The sequence below is a fragment of the Betta splendens genome, chromosome 4 (assembly GCF_900634795.4).
Source record: "Betta splendens chromosome 4, fBetSpl5.4, whole genome shotgun sequence".
Taxonomy (NCBI): domain Eukaryota; kingdom Metazoa; phylum Chordata; class Actinopteri; order Anabantiformes; family Osphronemidae; genus Betta; species Betta splendens.
In genome coordinates this window covers 6,923,373-6,945,848 of record NC_040884.2, presented here as the reverse complement: position 1 = coordinate 6,945,848, position 22,476 = coordinate 6,923,373, and the positions used below count along the sequence as shown (strand labels likewise).

At 44.6% G+C, this 22,476-nt stretch overlaps 1 protein-coding gene across 1 annotated transcript in view; it reads left to right on the top strand.

Annotated features, from left to right (window-relative positions):
• The window catches only part of agbl4 (AGBL carboxypeptidase 4), a 226,899-nt gene that overhangs the window by 54,706 nt on the left and 149,717 nt on the right, over positions 1 to 22,476 (top strand). Inside the window, exon 4 of the mRNA XM_029145963.3 lies at positions 17,129 to 17,223. Coding sequence (XP_029001796.1) covers positions 17,129 to 17,223 — 95 coding nt within the window. The remainder of the gene's footprint in view (positions 1 to 17,128; positions 17,224 to 22,476) is intronic.

Below are 22,476 nucleotides of genomic sequence, written 5' to 3'. Positions count from 1 at the left end.
GGTAGAGAAATAGACCTGTCACTATTTGGGCACTGGAAGATTCAACAAATGCTAAGCAGTAATGGCTTGCTTTGTATCCCCCTAATGCATTGCATTGACAGCAGGGACACTGTCTTTTTTCCCCTCATTCTCCTTCTCTTTCATTTGACTTCTACCTCTGGCGCCTGGATGAAACTTAAGAATTGCAAATTCAGGGTAGTGGATGAGACTAGTCAATTAGTTTGTTGGATTGTGGATTAGTTGTGTGTGTTTCTATAAAGCTTGTCCTGTTCGTGGATGTTGGGCCTGTTTGGGTGGTGATTTATCATTTTAATAAAAAATGTAATCCCTTCGAATGTAACAAACATCGTTGTTGTTCTTATTTTAATTTAGTTGATTTACTGAATCTCAACAATGTAGTAGCTGCCTCAGATGGGGGCTTATTTAGTGAAAGAGATAGATGGGAGGAGATAGGGACAGCGGAGGACAGACTGGAGAGCAATATGGAGCACACACCAGAGAATAAATGAAGAAATACACAGACATCCAACTGGAGACACTGTTTCAAAGGATAATGAAGGACAATGGAGACAGAACACAGAGTATGTGGCCTGTGGTTAATCCCCGTTTTACTGATCTGGCAGTTACATGGCAGCTGAGACCAGCATACTGCCAGGACCAGGCCTTCGGTCCCTCCCCATATTCAGGGTATAACTGTTATTCATTACATTTATTCATTGTCTTGTCACACTTATTCCAGTTCAGGGACACTGGGCCACCAGGACTGGAACCCATCCCAACATAAATTGGACAGAAGGCAGACCAGTCCTTCACATGGCTAACAAAACATCCTATGATGTGATCAATGATGTGCTTGCCCTGTGATTAAGCTGCTTCACAGGATGTCTTCTCATTAACATTAACAGCAGTGAAGGACAGGGCAAGGTGTCAGGGTGAAACATAGGTGGAGCTATCAGGAGAGAACAGAGGGACGGCACTTACGTAGTAGGAGCATGAATGAGCTGGCTGTGACTTGCATCAGTTAGCTCATTCCACAGGCAGCATACTGCATGATAGCGCTGGGTCACCCGGAGCTGTCATGGACCAATGATCTATTTCTCTACCTGTCAACGCCTCACAGAGTGAGACAAGAGAGGGCATCCTTTGCCTCACCTCTTCCACATCGGGCTGTCTCTCCTCTCCTGTATCTACAAGCTCCTTGCCAGCAAATGTTATGACTTAGAAAAACTGCTGTTTTAACCAAAGGTCTTTCTGATGAAAACAACTTTATAGACCCATAGCTGTGCTTTTTGTGTGGATAAATGAGGAGCATTTTAATCTGTCGTCACTGTCAGTTAGACAAAATAACATGTCAGAGCTTCACCAAATAAATTCCTGTTGCATAAGTAATCAAATACAGTCAATGCAATTAAAGCACAGAACATAGAATGAGAAGGGGAAATGAAATGATCATGCTTTAAATTGAAATACCTTCTTGGGGTCAGGCAGGGCTAAAGTATCAACGGGGTCTAGGGATCCCAGAAGCCCCGGCCTTCTACTGTACTACTGTACTTTATGTGCCGCTTGGGTTTTGGCTTGATTATCACGATTAAAGCACCACCCACCTGGTTGAGTAATGATCACAGACTCTATAATCAGAGCTAATAATGATGACAGGAAGTAAACAGCCTGTGTCAAAGTCCTACAAGTAATGTTCTGACAGACAGGAACCATAAACCCTGCAGCTGCTGGAGGTATTTGTCAGTTGAACATAGATGTGTCATTATGGAGTGCTGGCTGAAATGACACATGTCTTGGCAGAGTCCAGTGACAGTGGCTCTTTCTACTCCAGTTCCCGCATTTAGTTCGACCTGTCATTACTTTAACAAAACTTTTAAAGGTTTAGTGTCACAGTTTGTCTGCATGACTGATTTATTTCAGGTTGTTAATTTCTCCACTCGTTCAAATCCCACGGATGCCTGCTCAAAGGCTTCCATCACTTGAGTGTAGTTCCATCAAAGAGAAAGAGGCCAGTTCGAATGCTCCAGTGCCTCTGCCTGCTGGATAAATAAGGCTGTTCTGTAGTAGATAATGGTTGTGAGGCGCATATTATATTTATCCAACTCAATAAAGCAGGAGCAGGCAGGCAGATTACTCTGCCCTGAGTCAAGGAGATAATGATATCTGGCTGCTAGCTGGCCCAGAACAGGCTCCAGACAGACCAACAGGCAAAGAAACAGACGTGGAAAGTGCTGCTAAAGGAGCAGTACGTGGATGCTGTTTGAGACGTCTGCGGCCTAAGCCTGGCACTGCTTGTGTCAGCCCTCCACTGTTCCGTGAATGTCACCTTCTCGCTTCCCTTTCACTCCCGTCTCCTCCCAGGGAACATCATATTCCTTCCCCCACACACTTTATGTTCTCTAGCTGATCCATAGGGATCAAGCTGGGTGGGATTTGTGTGTAGAACTGTACATCTGTTTCTCCATATCTGTGCCTTACACAGTGTCTACAGTGGCTGTTCAGTGGAAGCCGCGTGTTAGCATAACAACAGCAGCTTTAGTCCTCTGTCACCCTCTATACACAATGCTTCTAGTCACGTATTCACATCCAGGCCCTGGAAAAGAATTTTTGACTAATACGAGTCACAGCTAAGGGGTCCGCATCGTCTCTGCCTCTGTGTCTCTTTGTTTAAATGTAAGCTGCAGACTCTCTGACCAGTCTTCAATGCGGTGCCCACAGTTTGCTCGCACATCAGCTGTTTTCCACACTGTCACAGGCAAGAAATCCATCGTCTGTGATAGAAATCTGAGCCAGTCCTCAGGTGTGTCCCACTTTGAGTCAATAAAAAAACAGCAAAAATAACCTTTGTAAGCAATTCAAAGCAGAATAGGTTTATTTGTGCTCCATATCTAAGGAAGAGGATGTCTTCAAATGAGATTTTAAGTTTGAACAAGGAGTGTGATAGGCAGGGTTAAACACCAGATGCTACCAGTCCTGCATTGTTTGTCGGAACACTTCCCACAATGCCAAAGTTTTAGTTGTGATGCTTCCCAGAATCACAATTTGGAGGAGAAGCCGTGCCAGATGAACTCATGAGCGTCGGACGGTAATTACAAGTGGATGCCATAATCCACGGATGGAGGGCTGATGTGGCTCTTTAACAACCTTGCTAACGTGGTGATCTTGAAAACTCCTCTGGCACAGATGGAGCAGCTGCTCGCTCCTGCAGTCGGCAGCAGGCCTCAGACACATAAAATCACCCGTAAACTGTTTTGTTTCACACTTTCCACCAGGAACAATCTGCATTGCTCTAGTGGTTGCTTTGATATGTTGCTGTGAATACAAGTTGAAAAGAGGAGTTGTAATTTGCAGCAGAGCAGCACAGATCTCCTGAGCGGTGGCGGCTCTGCAAAGACAACTCACTCGGCCGGGGAGAGAGACACTTGAAGCTCACTTTGTTTCACTTTGTCTCCAGCGCCGCTCTCCTTGGTCATAAAGCTCTCAATTTACCAAACTCTGTCCCAGCGTCCGTTCCAATTTATACCTCTTTGAACGTGACAAGTGATAAGAATGGATTATCGTGAGAGACGAGAATTCCTTAGGATAATCCTTCACCGACAAAACACTCTGCCATCTCTGCCTGTGTTTTTCCCCTTCTACTAGACTCTAACTGTGATGGTTTGTCATGGCCTGGCCGCTTGACTTTCTAAATTTGTTTTAATCAAGGCTTTATAGAGACATGATTTGAGGCAGCAGTTCCTCTGCTGTGTCTAAAGCCTCAGCCCCCTCCTCTGCTCTGTCTGATTGCTGTAAAAATGTCGGTGTGATTACACATGCTCTGATTGGGATAGTGTGGCTCTGTAGAAGTGTCAGTCTCTGCAGAACAATGAACCAGGATAATCGACTTGGCTTTTAACAAGTGTTTTCACTGACCATTTCTGTTACTTCTACTCTCCCCAAGAGGAAACAATCAGGTTGGTATTGTGCAAGAGCGAGAACAAGAGAGAACGAAAAACAAGATGAAGCCATGACTCAATTCATTACTACACAATAATTCTAGTATGGAATTAGTACCTTTAAAGAATCTAGGTTTTAATTATGCATTGTGGTTGCACTAGACTAGTGACTAAATTAAGCATACTCAAACATGTCATATTAAATTTGGGTTTATTTATTAGATGTTTGAAATGAGTTGATTGAAATCAAACTGTGAGCAGTGGTGAGGCTGTGAAACTGTGAGTAGTGAAGCATTAAATGACTAGAAACACAGAGTTGTTCTGTAATTCCTGTAATTATTTGTTAGTCTAAAATGTAAGTCATGTTCATTCCATGTTTATAATTGGCCACATGCAGTATATTAGTTGATAGTGTAGAGCGAGTATAGCATCAGTGTGCTATTGTGTTGACTTTGGACGCAAATTGTGATTTTATACATGCTGCAGTATTTTTCATTATCATGTCTGGGCAGAAAAAAATAGAGGCTTTAGCAACAAATACTTTTGCATAATTGTCTTTTTATGGGCTGTCTCTGCATTATTTTTTTTGCTGAATTCTGCATTCTTCTCTGCTGAGAAATAAATATGAACTGTGTTAAGCTCCATAATGACATTTGCAGAATGAGATTGTTACTGCTGTGAGATTAGTAAGTGAATGTTAGTGTAGTAATGAGAAAGCCTTCCCACATGTCTCTCTCTGCTGGTGATAAACCAGTGGAAGAAGAGGGAACAGGGAGCAGGAGCGCAGCAAAATGTGATCATCTAATGACATTTTCATGCCATTTGGCTGCTGTAACAACCATATTCTGGATATAATTGAAGCCAGTTTTGACATAGTGTTGCATTTCTGCGCGTAGATGGTAAATACATACCAGTACATTTACCTGGACCTGAAGGAAATATTTTTTTCTCATTACAGATAAAAAAAATCCTTGTTTGTGCCTGGCCAAGTATTTATGCTCTTTGTCCACATATAAACTTCCCTGGTGGTTTGTGAACTTTATTTAAGAGTAGAAACTTAAAATACATGTGCTATAACTTATTCCAAGGACATTGTGTTTTCCAAAAGCCCCACAGTAAATCTCTAGCTAATCCTTGAACGTGAGATTATAGAACACAGTGCACTATGGTTGAACTGCATCTGAAGGGCATTTTAGCATTTTTTTAATTGCTTTTTAAGAAACGTTTTAACAAGAGAAAGTGATGTGTTGTTACATCTGTGATTCCAGGTCTCGTGCCCATTTGCCCAGTGTTGTTTTATGGCAATCTTCATTTCCACAATGGACTGTAAAGACATGCGTCCCAATGTGCTGCATATAGAATACAGTGCCGTTTGACTGTGTATTGTCCTTTGGATGGAGAAGTCCTCCTTGCGTGTTTTCTAAATACAAAGGTACATTATTTGACATTGTTCATAGTTTAAATGCTGCTCTCCAATCGAACACAGCTCCAGCTGACCGAGGTTTCCTCTGGGGGTTTCCCAGTGGCTCTCTGAGGTCTTTGCTCTTTAATTCACTTTCAGATGTGTTGCTTCCCTCGAGAGGTGCTCTGAACTCCCCATCAAAATGCTGTGAGAGGAAGGAAAGTGTGAGGAATCAAAGTTGTCTGCGCTGCCACCCACCACACTCTTGTTTCTCTGCTCTGTTGTGTTGCCCTGAGCTGCAGCTCCCAGACCCAGTCCACAGCACTACTGCCCTGCTGCTACTAGATCACTTGGTCACTGTGTGTCCTTTTCTGGCTCTTTATCTTCTTTGTCGTCTTCTCTTTTTCTTAGTTCAGAGCAAGTGGGTATTAGGTCTGAGCTTACGCCCACCCCTCTCACAAACCCATTTTCCCTCCTTCAGTGTTTGTGCTAAGTGGGGACCTTGCACCCTCCCACCGGTCCATGCGCTTCACTGCGGTCCCTCCAGGCTCCTTTTGAAGGTGCTTTCATTTAATCATTTCTTTAAAAAAGATTTTTTTCCAGGGCAGTACGAGGTCACAGATCACATCAGAGCTGCTTTCCGACTCAGTGACCATTTAATCAAGCCGAGGTCCATTTTTGCCACCGCTCTTTTCAGACCACCTTTTCTTCCTGGGGCTCAAGGGTGAAGCCTGTGGCCTCAGCCCTCAGAATCCCATTCCTACCAAAGCTTTAGAGGTGGACTGGGTGACTTACACCAATTCCCTGGGATTTAGAGCTTGACTGAGTGTCCCATCTAGCCCAGTGGCCTCACCTGAAATACTCCTGCATCCCCCTGACCCTAGCAAATACAGTGCCACACCAAATGGTCTCTCTGTCTTCTGGAAGTAATCAAGTTTCAATTTGCTTCATATATATATATTGATGTCTTTGGGCAACCCTTGGTCCATCTGTTGGCCAACTTCAACTGGGATGTTCTTAGTTGAAGTTGCCAGTTGAGCCTTTTCTTCTGGGTATTTAATTTGTGGAGGTAGGTCAGTAGTATTGTATCTCACTGCTGCCAGAAAGATGATCTCCATCTTTCTCCATCTTGAGACTCACCTTACTGTAAGTGTTTCTGTTTTGAAAACACCTACTGTGTGACTGTGGATAGCAGATCCACAGTCAATATCATGCTTCTAAATTCTGCCAATTAGCTGAATGAAGCTTTACCTGTTAACTAGGCTACGTCCAGTTCTGACCGTATATTTTGGTAGATATGCCTTGTGTTACACTGCTATCTGCCATGTCTGCTGGTGGTGATTTATTGATCTGTTTTGCTGGCAATCGATGATGGGTGTGGTGTTTTCCATGCTTATCAGACTGTAATCAGTCAACTGAAGGAATACTATCACTTTTTGTTATGTCCAATCTTTACCCCACACATTAATGCTGCAGCACAGTCCATTCAAAAGATATTGAACACATCTTCCATACTTCCTTCTTCTCTCAATGTCCCAGAGCAATGATGCGTTTCCTTTTCGACATAGCCACAGTTACCCTGAACCATTAGCAGGCTCAGACATGGTTCATCCCACGACTTCGACCTAGCATTGTGTTACCGTAATTTGCCTTTTCCTTATCTTCTATGCACTCTGAGTGCCAGGTGCAGCTGTGTTGTCCATTTTGATGCTTCCATCATTTGCAGACAAAGAAACAGACTCAGAATGACAGAAAGCAGAGCATTGGAAATAAAAATATTAGTTAGGCTTTGTAGAAGGCTTTTACAGTAAGCATGCCTGGTTGTGATTGTACTGTATGCTTCTGCAGTACAGTATGTGCACCTACACTGTGACGGTGAGCTGGAGGTAAACACAATTATTTTTATAACCTCTCAAGCCCAAATAGCCAACTAAGAATAAATGTCCCATGAACAAGTTGCTTTCCAAAGGTGCTTGGGTTTATTATGGGACAAATTGTGTTGTGTTTGGACCAAGCAGAGACTAATTACACCTGAATATTGCTAATGCACGTCTTTGGACTGTGCACGTCTTTGGACTGTGGGAGGAAGCCGCAGAACCCGGAGAGAACCCACGCAGACATGGGGAGAACGTGCAAACTCCACACAGAAAGGCACCAGGGCAGCCTCCGGGAATCGAACCCAGAACCTTCTTGCTGTGAAGCGACAGTGCTACCACCACCGTGCCGCCCTAGCCTTAACATTATTCTTCAATATTCTACCAAGGAAAATGTGGTACAGACCTTAAACTGCTGCTCTGCGTTTTAAACTGGCTCCAGTGCAAATGAATGGATGATGCCACATGTATGTACTATAGATGTATCATGTGACGTCACGCAAGCATAAAACATTTCCCTGTGATTTATAGGTTTAATCTTAATCTAGATTCAATATTCTCTAGATCTTGTTGCCGCGATGATGGTCGGATCCACTTTGTCCTCTCCTCACAAGTTGTAAAAATGTCCTGGCGTAAATGATCAAAACACAGGAGTAGAGCACCTAGAAGCAGGCGCAGCCAATATCATCCACCTGCACCTTTAGACACCCTGTGCAGTACTAGACCTGCTGTACCGTCCAATTTGTGCCACCTTTAGGGAACACAAGTGACAGCAGCATCACGTCAGGCCTGCAGATCTTGTTGGAAAGTTTTTCTTTTTGTGTGTGTGTTAATAATATATTTTACATTCTGCATCTCCTGTTCCACAAGGAACTGGGTTACAGTATGACTGGACCGTATTTAGTTTTGTATACGGATCAGAACATCTGAAACTCACTAGCTGTTTAACATGTACGAAAATTAGAATGTAAAAGTGATAGTTTGCTACTTTTGTAATACTTTTATTTATTCTTATTACAGTAATGTTGCCAACCATCATGTCAGAGGCTACAGTGTATGATTTAGGATTCCATGGGTATCTGCCACTCAGCATTCATTCTACAGTACATTTATGTTCTCAGCACTCTATAGGGTTAGTGCCCCCACAGACCCACCGCCACATCCACAACACTGAGCCGTGACATCACTTCCTGCTGACGCAGCATGGCTGTCAGGGATGATCCTCAGCGTCCTTCGACCTCCATCCTCTCGCAGACGCGGAGCTGCTGTGTAAACAGGCATGCAGCCTTCACACGGGCTTTGAAATTTCTTGAGCTCAGTGTTTTCAGCAGCGCTTTAAATTAGTCCAAAACGTGTGCCACAGTGAAGGCCCGTGGCAGCAGCGCAGAGAGAAGACAGTACATGTGCATGGATTGCCAGTAGTACTGGACTCTCATTAACCTCCCTAACTTCTTTCCCTTCACCAAGTCTCCTTCATCAGCTCATCCAGGCCTGAAGTGACACACAGGCCTCTGGAGTGTCAGTGACGATAAAAATGCCGCCACTTCAGCGTTTTAATTGGAACTTCTGCTGTTGATGTGTGAACAGCTGTAGGACGGAGAAGGGCAGATCTATCATCCCTGCCCTCCACAGACCGCCTGAGGTCAAATGGCAGCAGTTACTGTGGCAGGAAAACCCCCAAAGCTCCTGTTTATTTATGATTTTATTGCTCGGCTCCTCCCACCGCACTGTGTTGCGCTCACATCTGCATATTCACGTCTGCTTGGGAAATGATGGAGGGAGAGAGAGAGACGGCGCCTCTGCAGGGTGGTGGGGCTGTGGTCAAGTAAAATGACCAGCCGCAGCGTATTTATAGACTTCACACTTGTGGCATAGATGCGCAGACAGACACTTGTGTGAATCCACAATTCTCCTTGTAGACAACAACTACAAATGACTCATTTTCTTCAATGTGGCTCCTGGCAGTAGTGTGGTGTCTGACCAATGGGGGGGCTTTTTGTAATGAATGCAAATTATGGGCAAAAACACCATATTTCCTGGTGCAGACATGCAAAAGCGTTTCACCGCTTTGATTAGGATTGATCAGCTCATGTATCTTTGAACTTTCTTTCTTTATAACCTGAAACTGTGCACTCTGCTGTTTGCGTACATCTATTGTCAACCCACGTCACTCAGCGTGCGTACAGACTTGAGCGGTACAACCCTGACACGGCCCCTATACAGCTACAGTAACGTTAGCCTTCACGCTTGGCTGTCTGAGCTCAGGGAAAGGACAGGAGAATTCTCCTTAATGAGCCCACCACGTGTCACACGTGTGTTTACCACTTACGCTGTATAAACCTCGTACAGTAGTGGGCTGATGGAGAGGACCAGACATCATTATGGAGTAGAGATCACACACAGTACACCCATGGATGCACACTCGTACCCCTACTCACAGGTATTAATACTATATGCAGGTCAAGATCCAGTTGGGGCCACATCTTCTAATTCAAATGTTTGATAAGGCGAGACACAGCTCTGCTTTGCATGCTATTAGATGGCAATCTAAATAACATTTACATGTCATTTACGTCTATTACCTTCCTTTTGAAGAGTGGTGTCAGCACTGTGTGCATATTAAAGCTGATATTTATTCTACTAGCCAGCATGGTTTCTTTGCTGAATTTGCAAATTAATGCAAATATGGGTTTCCTCCTTTGACGGTTTTTGAAAGGTGGTGGTTAAAGGAAATGGTTCTGAAATCTAAGGATATCTGATATTTCATAATGCGTAAGCATGACGTCCTAGTCTTTCTCTGACTGTTTCCGGTGTTTACTCTGTGACCGTACTGTGGTCAGTTTTATTCTACCTGCTCGAAACTGTGTAAACATATAATTTTCAGGGATTCGGCAGCTACAATTTGCAGCCGGTTGGGTGTTTTCTTTTTCCATAAGGACGGTGTTGACAACAGAAACTGTAAACTCATAAGCAGATGACAGAATTGTTTAGCAGAGTCTTTCTTCAGCTTCCTTTGCTTGTTTTGTCCACTCATCACAGCAAATGCTTTTTCAAAACAACTTCATTTAGCAGCCTCGTCTCAGAACGCACTGTCAGTTAGTGCAAGCGGGAATAATAATGAAACCGTTTAATTGCATTAACATAATGCCTTTGAACGATCATTACCAAAAAATGGTCGTGATAATAAAGCAATTACTATTTTTAAACAGCAATTAGCCCAGCACCTTTTTCCGATGTTATAATTACCACCAGCAAGCCGAACATGCATGGATGATCGTGTGCTGCTAGTCTGTGAAGGAGCTGGAAGCAGTGGAGACGATGAAGATGAAGATGGGCCAGAGAGCCTGTCAAACGCGAGACGAATCACTCCGAGGTACTGCACCTCTCTGACACACCCACAGTAATGCTCAAGAGAAGCAATCGCTTCCCTCTGTCCACACAAATTTCAATGTTGTTTTGCACACATCTCTACATTATGAAAGCTCTTTTTGTAACAGAGGGGGTTGAAATAGACGAGTGTGATGGAAGGAGCGAGGCGGGCATGGATGGAGGACGGGAGGGAAGAATGAGAAAGAGAGATTGGTTTTCATGCCTGGTAGTCAGCGAGCCTGTAAATCTCCCAGGAGCGAAGTGGAAGACAGCAGAAGGTTGATAGTCATCCATCACTCCTGACAACCCCACTGCTCTGGAAGGGCCTGACAACACAGCCCTGCCTGAAAGAGGCGGAGAGAGAGAGAGAGAGAGAGAGAGGGAGTGGGGGGGACACAAATAGAAAGATAAATAGAAAAGAGATGCTGCCTGCAGAATGAGCAAATTAACTCTTCCATGTTTAAAGCGCGAGGCGAAGGGGGGAGAGCAGGTGAGAAGACAAATGTGCAGAGGAAACGGGACGGGAGAGGGGGAGAAGTGCAGTGGTTGACTGTTAAAGCTGCTCTTTTCATTCCCCGCTGAACGCTTGTGGCAGCGGCAGTGCTGCTGCTGAGTTAGTGGAGGTGGACTCGTTCAGCTCTGTCCTCGTCAGAGCGGCACAGGCTCAACTCGGAAGCTCCTTCTCCTTTTATCTGTTATAGATACTATAGCTATACTATAGTACACTGTGTCCCTTCTACTTAGGGTGCTTCTTCAATATTATAATACTTCGCTACGTTATTATCATCTGGATACAAATATATGCTACAGTGGTATTATGTGTGTGTATAATATCTGCTTCACATTTCTGTTTTCATGGCTGTAACGCTGTTGTGGGCTGGGTTCTCTCAGAAGGGGAGCTGCTGCATGTAGAAGCGTTATGGACTCTTTTGCCAAGATGCTCTCTGAGCACTGTGTCAATTAGAGTCCTTTCTGACATCATGCGGCCAGCAGATCATGACGCATTCTGCACATAGCCACTCTGAAAAGCACACACTGCTGATAAAAACACAAAGACACTAATTATCCAAGCACAACATGAATGTGTGATGCTGTTGTTGTCTGGTCATATCATGTGCAGTATGTGGCCGGCTAATTAAATGAGAGCTATGAAAGATTTGAGTACTGGTGAGCAAATGTTTATCATTGGGTTGTCGCTGCTTGTGTGCCTTTTTGTGTGAGCTGTGGAATAGTCATGCCTAATACAAAAGGTGAACGTTTCACCTGTTGTGTTTGCTTGCGCGTTTATGAACCTGCGGCGCTTTTGTGTGTGTCTGCGCGTGTGACCTCCATCAGTGTCTGGAGGGTATTGGCCACTGCTGTCACTCTGAACGAGCGTCCCTAATTAAAGAAGTTCCAGTTGTACATCGCCTGACAATGGAGGGGAGAGATTGCCTTTCAACTCTGTGCTCAATGCAGAAACTTCCTGCTCCTCCGCTTGAATAAAAGAGTCTGATACAAAAAGCCATGAATGCCTAAACCAAACAAAAGCTCTTTAAAAGACTGTCACAGTGCTATCTGATATCTCCTGGAACAGCACTGCTTTGAATAAATCTTTTTCAGTGAAGGAGGGAGAAGGAAATTAAAAGCTGACATTTAAAAGGCTGCTGCAGGGACTTGTGGCCCCTAGGATCAATAGCTAGGTATCTCACAACTTCCTCTGCATATTAGCTCACTTCTCCATGGGGCATCTCAGACTAAGTACAAACAAACTACTGTAGGAATATTACTGTGTTGTTTTGTCAGTTTACCCTCAGGTGCGCTTTGGAGAGAGAGAGAGAGAGAGAGAGAGAGAGAGCGAGAGAGCTGAGTATGGGACTGGAGTATACGTGTCTTTCACTGTCTCCATGTCTGTGTGTGTTTGTGTACCTGTAAAAGGTTTAAAGGGTTCCGTCCTGCGCTTCCTGGTGTCAGCACCTTGAACTGACATTGGTCACTGGGGACCAAAACTGTCAGCACCAACATCAGTCTAAGAGTGAAAAAGAAAACGTAGGCAAGTGACACAGAGTAGTAGTAGTAGTAGTAGTAGTAGTAGTACAGTAGTAGTGTACAGTATGTGGTGACACACAGTAGTTTGACATTCACTTCTCGGTCACACTGCAGCATGTGACTGTGAGCGCCCTGTCAGCTACTCAAGGTTGTGCATGTGCTCCTAAAGGAGTCCTCCCTGTCTTCCTGTCTGTTTCTGATATGCAAACTCACACGTGTTCCACCCTGAACACACAGGACCGCGACCTCTGTCCGCTCCCACGGGGGCGCGGGCTCTCCCTCTGTGTTGCCCTGTCACGCCGTTATCCCACCTACTGCTACCTTGTGACCTGCCTCACTGTGGCTTTACAGCAGCTCAGCCACAGCTGACTTGCCCTCCTGGAGCAGGCCTTCATCATAATGCCACCCTAGGGATTCAACCCAAACTCACTGGAAATACTCCTTTTTTTGTTTGAGTGTTAAAATAAACAACCAGCAGCATTTTGTGACAGGTTAGTTTGATATTTACAATCCATATTACTGTATTAGATGTATGTGTGCCATATCAAAAACATTTAAACCACCCTGAAGCCTGTACCTTCTTAAAGTAAGTAGTTTGAAACCATAATACTTAGTTAGTACAAGCTATTACAATAAAACCCAATCGCTCTTATTACACCAGTTAATTAGTGTGTTCCTAACATAATCCAACAAGATCTAAATGAGAACTGCCAATGAGGTTCAGTGTGCTCCACTAACGTACTGTATCATTGGAATTGTATGTGATACAGTAGAACTGCTGTTACAGTAGGTACAGTACTGGTTCAGTCCCACTGGTTACTGGTGAACTGGGCAACTGAAACAACAACAAAACAATGATTACTACAGTACATTCTGGCGCTCTCTGCTCAGACTGCTGCCTCCGCGACCCCCACCCCGGATAAACGGATGACAAAGCATGGATGGATGGATGCGTGGCATTACTGTTTTCACTACAGTACATTAACTACATTAACATGCTACAGTATAAATAGATGAGGAGAAGTACTACCTGCAGTAATTATTTTATTATTTTTTATTTATTGATACATTTACACTGTTGTTTCATGTAAATGAGGCAGTCGCAGTGCATCATAATACATTATGTCTAAATAGTATTGGTATGTAGTGTACTGTACTGTATTTGTTGTTTACTGTGTTCTACCCTTTGTGGGCCTGCATTGATCTCTGGATGTGTGTATTAGGCCCCTATTGGTGTCAGGTAGTCCTGAATACTGTGGGTAGTTGGCAAGCTGTGTGTCAGTGATCAGACTGATCAAAGACAACAAGAGAGGAACAGGCAGAGCTGCCAGAAATGATCAGCGGGCTTGTTTCTGATGGCTACGGACAGAGCTTACAGATCCGCTCCGTTCGTTGGTGTAGAGGAGCCCCAGTGTAACCAAGGTGATTCCCTGAAGCACCATTGGGCGATGCTTTGGCTGAAACCAGATCGCACAATTCGTCTCGGTCGCGTTGTTGTCTTGTGTCGACCACTGGGCAGCATGGTGCGGGAATGTGTGTTCATGATAAAGTGAGAAAAGAGTCTAGCTTTGAAAGATGACGTGTAGATGAAGCTATAAGCTGGACCCACCTAAAATAATGTTTGATTTCTAGGCAGTATCAATGCTTAAACATATTTTGACATAAAAACATCAAAGTGAACAGTTAAAGCTTAATTTGATTTTAATGATTTAAAATCTACAGATACATGTCAACGACAGTAATTCTATATTAGTTATTTTTTTTGTCCGTCGGTCTGCTCAACAATCACTATGCAAAGGACAAATGGCTCATTCTGTCTGTAGAGGTTTTAGCCCATGCATTTAAAATGTCCCCTTTAATAATTTAACACGGTTTCTTCCAGGAAGCAATGCTATCTGGCCACATTCTGGGTCGATGGAGATCAAAACACAGCGTTTGGCCCTAAATGCAATTCTATCCTGATGTGGCACCGGCACGGCTATTTCAGTGCCAGTCCCTATGGCTGTCCTGGAAGAACGTTGAAGTTAGGTGTTTATACCGTCACCTGAAGCATCCTGAACGTGTCTGCTTTGATCCCTGTACACAGCTCTAAGTCAGAGCAATGTTACTGTATGTAGAAAAGCAAGATGAGTTTGAATACTGAAGTAGTACTTTAGTTTTAGATCATGACTGGGTACTGGCTACCTCATTAAGTACCAAGTCTATTATGTTGTGTTTTTTCTGGCTATGAGTGCGAGGATGCACTATTTAAGTTGGTGTCTTGTTTGTGTGTGTGTCTACTGTGACACCGCAGAGACACCTGTTCCAGTCTGCCATTCAGCGGTGATGGGGAAGGCGCAGGGGTTTGACACGCTCTGTCGACATGACAGCTCAGACAGCATGGATGTTAATCTCTTCTAACTCCTCTCAGCCTAATTAAATCTTTCAGGGTGACACACGTGTACATTCGCTCACGCGCGCGTGGAAGCTTTTTAACGTCTAACAATCTGGAGAATTAGCCTCAGCAGTTTGTTTCATTCACGTTTTCTAACTTGCTAGACACACGGGGAGGTCCAGGATCAGATTTATTGCTTTCATACAAAGAACAGGACTCCAGGCATTGGTTGAGCTACAGCATGAGCCATGATGTTTGTGGATTCAGTGCAGTGTCTTATTGTGTCTGATACATAAATATCAGAACATTGTGTAGTGTGCACATACATGTCAGTTAGCATGAATATTTAAACTTACAACTGAGCTACTGTACCTGTATGTAACATTTTATATCAGACTGTAGACAGAATATACCTCTACTGTATATCAACCCTGTTGCTCGGGGTAAGTACTGCTTATAATGCTGTACAAGTTGCCAAATGAAGAGACACGTGACTCCAAACACCAGGGTGAAGATAGTGGACTTGTTATGTGTGTTGCCCAAAAACTCTATAGAAAATAAATATAAATAAAAATTTGTCCCAAATTCTACATTCAGTAATATTCACAATTCCCAAACCTTGTTGGTAGTTGGTTTTCTAGTCAGTACTAGATGTGCTACCTACAGGTCATCGCCACCTACAGGTCATAATGATGTAAGGCATGCTATCATAGTGTTACTGTATCATCAGAGTCATTTCCAGTGTATGCGTTTGGGTGTAAGGTCCAAATGGACTGGCATCCACATTATTACGTAGATACAGCAGATCATTTATATTTAACAGTTGGAGACATTAGTTGTCACTTTCAGGCGGAGGACATCCTGCACAGAACAGACACCTAATGAACCTGTTACTCCACTAGATTCAATTGCAGATACTGCTCTGAAGCAGCCCAGTAGCACCTCGTGGCAGTGCTTCTCTCGGCTGGACTGTCGCCCTCGCATTGTGTCGCATTCCGCCCGTGATTCACCTTCCCCGTGCCTCCCTTTCGCCGTGCCTCTGTCACCTGCCCAGTCTGGGCTCTCTCCCGGCTAAACAGGCCGAACAAATAGATTACAAACACTGTGCAGAGTGAAGCTAAGGAGGAAGACAATTTGAATTTGTTGTGGATAAAGAATGAGGAAAGAGGCTGTGCAGTCAAAGAAAGCCAGTGGAGTCAGAGTAAGGCAGTATTTGCCTCAGGGGAAAAGGCTGAAAAGTAGCTCTCGCAACAGATGTGCAGGGCAGTAAAGTGTAATTGAAATGCCAGCAGCAATGGTCTTATCTCCCTGCTACAGGAGCCTGCTGCCAGTCTCAACATCAGTTAGATGTCATTTTACCTAAGTCTGAATCAGCCTGCCACAATCCGCAATCCCCATTCCTCTGATGCTAGGCAGGAGAAAAAGGGAGAAAAGGATGAGGGGGAGGGAGATGAGAAAGAAAGAGAGGAAGAGGAGGGTGGGGAGTCTGTAATAGGATTTCAGAAGCACCCAGTTAACTTCCACCACCTGGACTTGGTTGGTAATTTGATATGCCCCATCAATAGGCTTCATTTACCTCAGCGCAGCATTACCATCGGCATTCATATGACTTGTTAAAAATATATATTTATTCATTTCTCTCTCCACATATTCGCACCTGCACAGATGTTAATCACGCGTGCTAACGGCGTGGGGAAGGAGAGAAGAGCTGCTCCACATGTTTTTAGTCGGGTTTAAAGTTCTTTATCCCAGCAACTGGCGCCGCGTCGCCCTCCAGGCACAGCTTAGTGCCTCGGCCGGGCAGCGTTCCTCTGGGGAGAACCCTAATGTCCTCCTAGATTAGAGCGAGCTGCTGCTTTTACCACTAACTTTGTTACTGCAACACGGGGTCATCTGCGGCGGCCGTATCTGCACAGTGTAACGGTAACGTGTTGTGTTATTGTGACAACGTTCAACTCTGGGCTGTAGTCACACGAGGACTAAATAACATAACGTGCAGTCACGTACCTCAACTAACCAACTTATGTGTCTGTATCACATTCTGGCCTAAATAATACATGTTGTATTGTTTACTTATGTTGATATTCATCTGCAACAACTCCACTAGTTCTTTAGTGGTTTAATGTGGCTTCTCATTTTCTTTCAGAGGGTCATTTTCAACGTGGTCAACTTCTCCAAGACAAAGAGCCTGTACAGAGATGGCATGTCTCCTGTAGTGAAGTCTACCAGCAGACCAAAGTGGTAAGACACTTATTTCTTTATATATATACAGCTATTCTATTCTATTCTATTCTATTCTATTCTATTCTATTCTATTCTATTCTATTCTATTCTTTTCTAAGTACCTGCAGGAGACGAGGGGTAACGGTAGCATAGATGTTAATCGTTAGTGCTTTGCTAAATACTTTATATGGCAATTATAAAAGACAAACTGAAAAACTGAGAAGTTTTCTTCTCTCACACTTTCACACACACACACACACACACACACACACACACACACACACACACACACACACACACACACACACGCACGCACACACACACACTGGGTGCATTAGCATGTGATCCATTGGTTGCCAGTATGACTGCTGTCTGATGTAATAACGCTTGACTGATGGATGCAGAGATGTGCGCGTGGCTGTGTATGCGTGGATGAAAAGGTGTGGCAAATGAGTGAATAGGGCTGCTGCGCTGGGACTGGGCGCGCGTCTGCCAAGCGGGCTGCTGTGTCCAGTGGGGCGAGGAGGGAGAACAGTGTAGCGTGATGAAGTGTTGCCGTCCAAAAGGAGCTCTGACATCTGTCATCGGCTGATGGAGGGCATCCGCAGAAACGCCAGGCATCTGCCACCCTGAGCTGTTTGCGTCTGCTCGCCCAACGCCCGCGACGACCGCAGCGCAGCGCGCCGGTCGCAGGCTAATGGGAAGAGACAATGGGCACGACACCGTAGACAGGAGAGATGAACTGCTGCCTGCGATACAGCCCCGTGCGACGTGACGCGGCTCCGCTCGCTCGCCCGCCTCGCTCGCCCGCCTCGCTCGCCCGCCTCGCTGCCGGTGCTGAGGCTCCACGCCGTGCAGGTTGCGGGTTCTCAGCCGGTGTCTGTGTTGTGACAGAGCTGCTTTTTACAGTATTTACAGTGAAGCTGGCATAAAGCGGCTTCTCACTTCGGTTTTACTCTTCAAGGTTGTGCACGTTTGTACACAAACAGCACTACGCACAAATCCCACTCCTGCCTCTATAAATAAAGCGTTTTACTGACGCTTTCTGCCAGATAATTATTGTCCTAGTACCGAATGTAACATCTTACTTTGCCAAAGCGCTTGACTTCTCATTTGACATAATCTGGAACGTTTGAGGCGCTAATCTTTGCTGCAGCCCTGTTGGGTCATTTGGGTCTCAAATATTTGCTTAATACCCTAATTATGCTTCACTGGCCATGTTTATGTTTCAATAAGCTCTCATAAATAGGTATATAAATGACAGGCGCAGATGGAGGTAACGATACCGAGGCCCGGCTCCATTTACCTCCCCAGGCTAATACTGTTTTATCCACTCCTCTCAGCACTGTGCCATCTAAGAGGCAACATGGCTCATGCACTTATAGAGCCGTTTTCAACTGTCTCGAGCTTCCAAGACCACAGCTGACATTGTTTGTGTCCCCGCAAAGTGGTCAAGATGCTTTTAACACAACCTCCTCTATTTGACTTTCCATGAGCACCACAAAGAACAGACAGCTCCTAAAGTAGCAATCTTCTGTTTGACAGTTACAGATATGGAATAAATAAAAAGGCAGAGCGTGGAAAGCTTCGCCTGTCTGATCCAAACTCACACAGGACAGGATAAAGAAGGTACAGAGAGAGCGAGCGATAGAGAGACGGAGGGAGACGGCTGAGGAGGAGAAACACAAAGTACAAGAAAGAGAGATTACCCAGACAGGTAGACAGGGAGGAGAGAACGAGAGAGTGAGCAGGAAAAGATTGGGACCCACACCCCGCTACCCACCACCCCATGCCTGTATTTATCAAAAGAATCGTCAGCATTAGCCCAGGAGTTGAAGCCTTTATCTCCCAGTGCAGGTGCCTTATGTCCCGGGGCCCCAGCATCGCTTTGTGCTGGAGGCTGCTGGGTTTGGCTGCTCTCGTCTAAGCTGGGCAACGCAGTGAGAGACAACTGGCAGATTAGAGTCCTGCAGGACGTTCACTGCTACAGGTGAAGGATCTATCCTCTATCTGCTGCTCCATGACTCCTCCAGCCAGGAAACAGCAGCACCGACATAGTTTTATTTAGTGTTTCGCCTGAAGTTTGAACCAGGCTACAGGTTACATGTTTGGATCAGACACACAGCCCTGTTGTTGTCATTAGCATCAGACTCCTTTCTTTCTTCTTTCAAATCTCAAACTATTTGAGAGGAATAGGGGAAACCATATTTTGCTGTACTAGTCAACAGTCCCCCCAGTAACATTAGGTGCCAATCACACTTCTTGTGTTCGTCTGCTAGAGCACAGAATGGCCCAAGATCCTTCTTTTCAGAGATGAGCTAATTAGAAAGTCAGAGAGCGTAATATAATGCAGCTGTTGGGGGCCAGAATGCAGTGAAGTGGGATAATGGCCAGCATGGCTGCGTGACACTGACTGCATCAACCAGCAGATGCTTCACATGGAGCCCTGCGCGGAGCAGAGTGGAGGAACAGCGCGTAAGTGTGGAAGATATTTCACAATTAAATGACTTCATGGGCATGTGTGTAGTGCACATGCTAAATAAAAGAGCATTCATTTGCGTCTTACACGAACGACTTTGCTACTTTAACCTCACAGTGTAAAATATATGTCTGCTCGTAATTTCTAGCTTGTTAGTGCTGTGATTTAAAACATGTTAGAAATGTTCTGATGTGTGGTGTCTCATTTAATTAAACTTCCACTTCTTCATCATTCAGTAGGTGTGCGGATGAAAATAGCCACACCTCTAACCGAGCGAGCAGATGAACAGTCAGGGGCTGAGGGAGTGGGATGCCAAACTAAAGTTAGAGCTTAGCAACCTTGATCAAGGGTAAATGATTTTTCTTCTTTATAGGAAGCAACAAAACACACACACACATGCACGCACACACGCATACACACGCACAAAAACACACACACACACACACACACACACACACACACACACACACACACACACACACACACACACACACACACACACACACACACAGATAGACACACGCATGCACGCAGTCAGACAGACAGACAGACAGACAGACAGACAGACAGACAGCGTTTTCCCAGAAAACCCTTCCTGTTCGCGTGTGATGCAACAGCATGGTGAAATTCTATTTGGAGATGTCTGCCTCTCCATCGGCGTGCGTGTTAGCCGTAATTGTTCTGTCAATCAGAACAGCTTCGGCCCGCTTCCCTCGCCACTTGTTAAGCGCTGGCGGAGGGCGAGGGGTGAGGAGGGGTGAGGCCGGGTGAAGGAAAGAGGAAGGATACCTTGGTGCTCTGCGGGTCTTTCCGCGCTCCCCTTCTCTGCCGTTAGAATGTGCTGCTCTGACTCCCCACTTCCTGCGTGCTCGTCCTTTGTTCACTTTCATAATTCTTTACCCGTGACTTTTTCTTCTACTGTTCTTTCTGTTTTAGTCCTGCTGATTTTTGCCCTGTCGTCCTGTTAGCTCCTATTGCTCTGCACATTTTGAATTTTATGTTGTTAAGGGCAGTGGTTGGATTCTCAGGGACGGCCATGACCTGAACCGCTCCGTCTGCAAAGATAATTTGGAGGTTTATTTGTTAGTTTCAAAAACATACTCTGTTCATTTTTCTTTGATGCAGTTAGTTTTATAAATGCTTAACACCAGCTGTTATAAACAAGGAAAAAACTCACAAATCTGTCATGTTGTGTTTTGATTATGATAAAATGTTATACAAATTCCCAGATGAAATACCCAAATAAATGTGCAACCCAGCGCGTGTGGACCTTGTGTCGCGTACCGGCGAGTGCTGCAGCGCGGGTGAAGCTGCACTCGTCGGCTCTCTGAAACGACTCCTCTGTATGCCATGTGGGTCCGAGCACCGGCGGCGCGTGACAGTGCAGGGGCGACGCTGGCTCCTCTGAGGACAGATAGACTCTGCTGCGGCGGAGCTCCGTGACTCCTCCTCGCGTTTATCCAGCATGCGCTCCCTTCTTTCCTCTCCTCCTGCCACTGAGCCACTTGCACAATTAACCATGTGGCGTGGCTTTTAATAATAGACCTTTTAATTGTCGACAAATGAAGAGTGATGTAAAATAGCTAATAGCTTGTGCTAATTAATAGGGGAATTGAACGCTTGTTAATTAAGGGCAAACAGGACAAGGACCGGCTCGGGTAATTTGAGCAATAAAACCGAGACTAACGATTCATTTCCAAACAGACTTGCTTCATAAAAACATCAAGTGACCTCTGGTTTGCTGTCTGAGAACACTCGCAGCCGCCGTTGTAGATTTTACAATGATAACCCAGACAGGGATGCAGAAAGTTAGTACACACAGAGGAAATTTCCTGCCTTCCTACATACGACTCCCCACAGATACAACATAAGAAGACAAATCACAATTATGCAGTGTTATCACGTACATAATAACAAAGCTTTACCACAGAAAGAGCCTCAGCGGTATGATACAACATCAAAGTTGCTTGTTCAGTATTAAAACACAGTATAGTGAAATTAATAAATTCCCTCACTAGTTGTTAACCTAAAATATATTGCAACCAATTCATGTTGGCATTTAGCGCTTGGGTTTCGTTTCTATGTGCCTCTTTGCTCGTCTCTACGTGGTCACACTTGGGAATAAAGGCAAGAAAACGATCGTCAACCACGGCTTTGCACATTCGCCGTCTTCCTCGTGAGACCCGAGTGGCTCCTCCAGTCAGCTACCAGAGGAACCACGGCAATTATTGGACAGTCTATTGGTTTCATATGAGATTCTAGGATTAAAATATGTGATATATGATGTTCCCTTTCTGTCAATATTGCTTGTGTGATAAGGGGACTAGAAATATTTTAATAAAAACCAGGAGCAGGAGGAAGCGAGAAGCACAAACATATAATTGTATGTCACTGGTTTAAGCACTGAGAGGAGATGAAATGTGTAAATCTGAATATTTGAAATAGGAAGTGAAACCTAATGTACTGTACAGTAGCTGTAAAAGGTGTTTTGGTAACTCCAGCCATACAGTATTTTCTTATTTTCTTCTAACTTACAACTAACAGTGGTACCTTTTAAAGTCTGGAGAGAGGAAAGTGATCACAAAAAAAGACAGCATCATCTCATCTAATAGAACAGATCTATTAGGTGTCTTTTTCTTCCCGGGGCTCCTTTCTTCTGGGAACAAACCAGATAAGGAGTCAGTCAGGAAGGGAGAACGAGGAGGGCACAGAACAAGCAGGATGCGCAGCGTTCCTGCTCAGAAACCCATTAGCATGCTGCAAAAGTTAAAGAGGATTAGGTGGCAGAAATA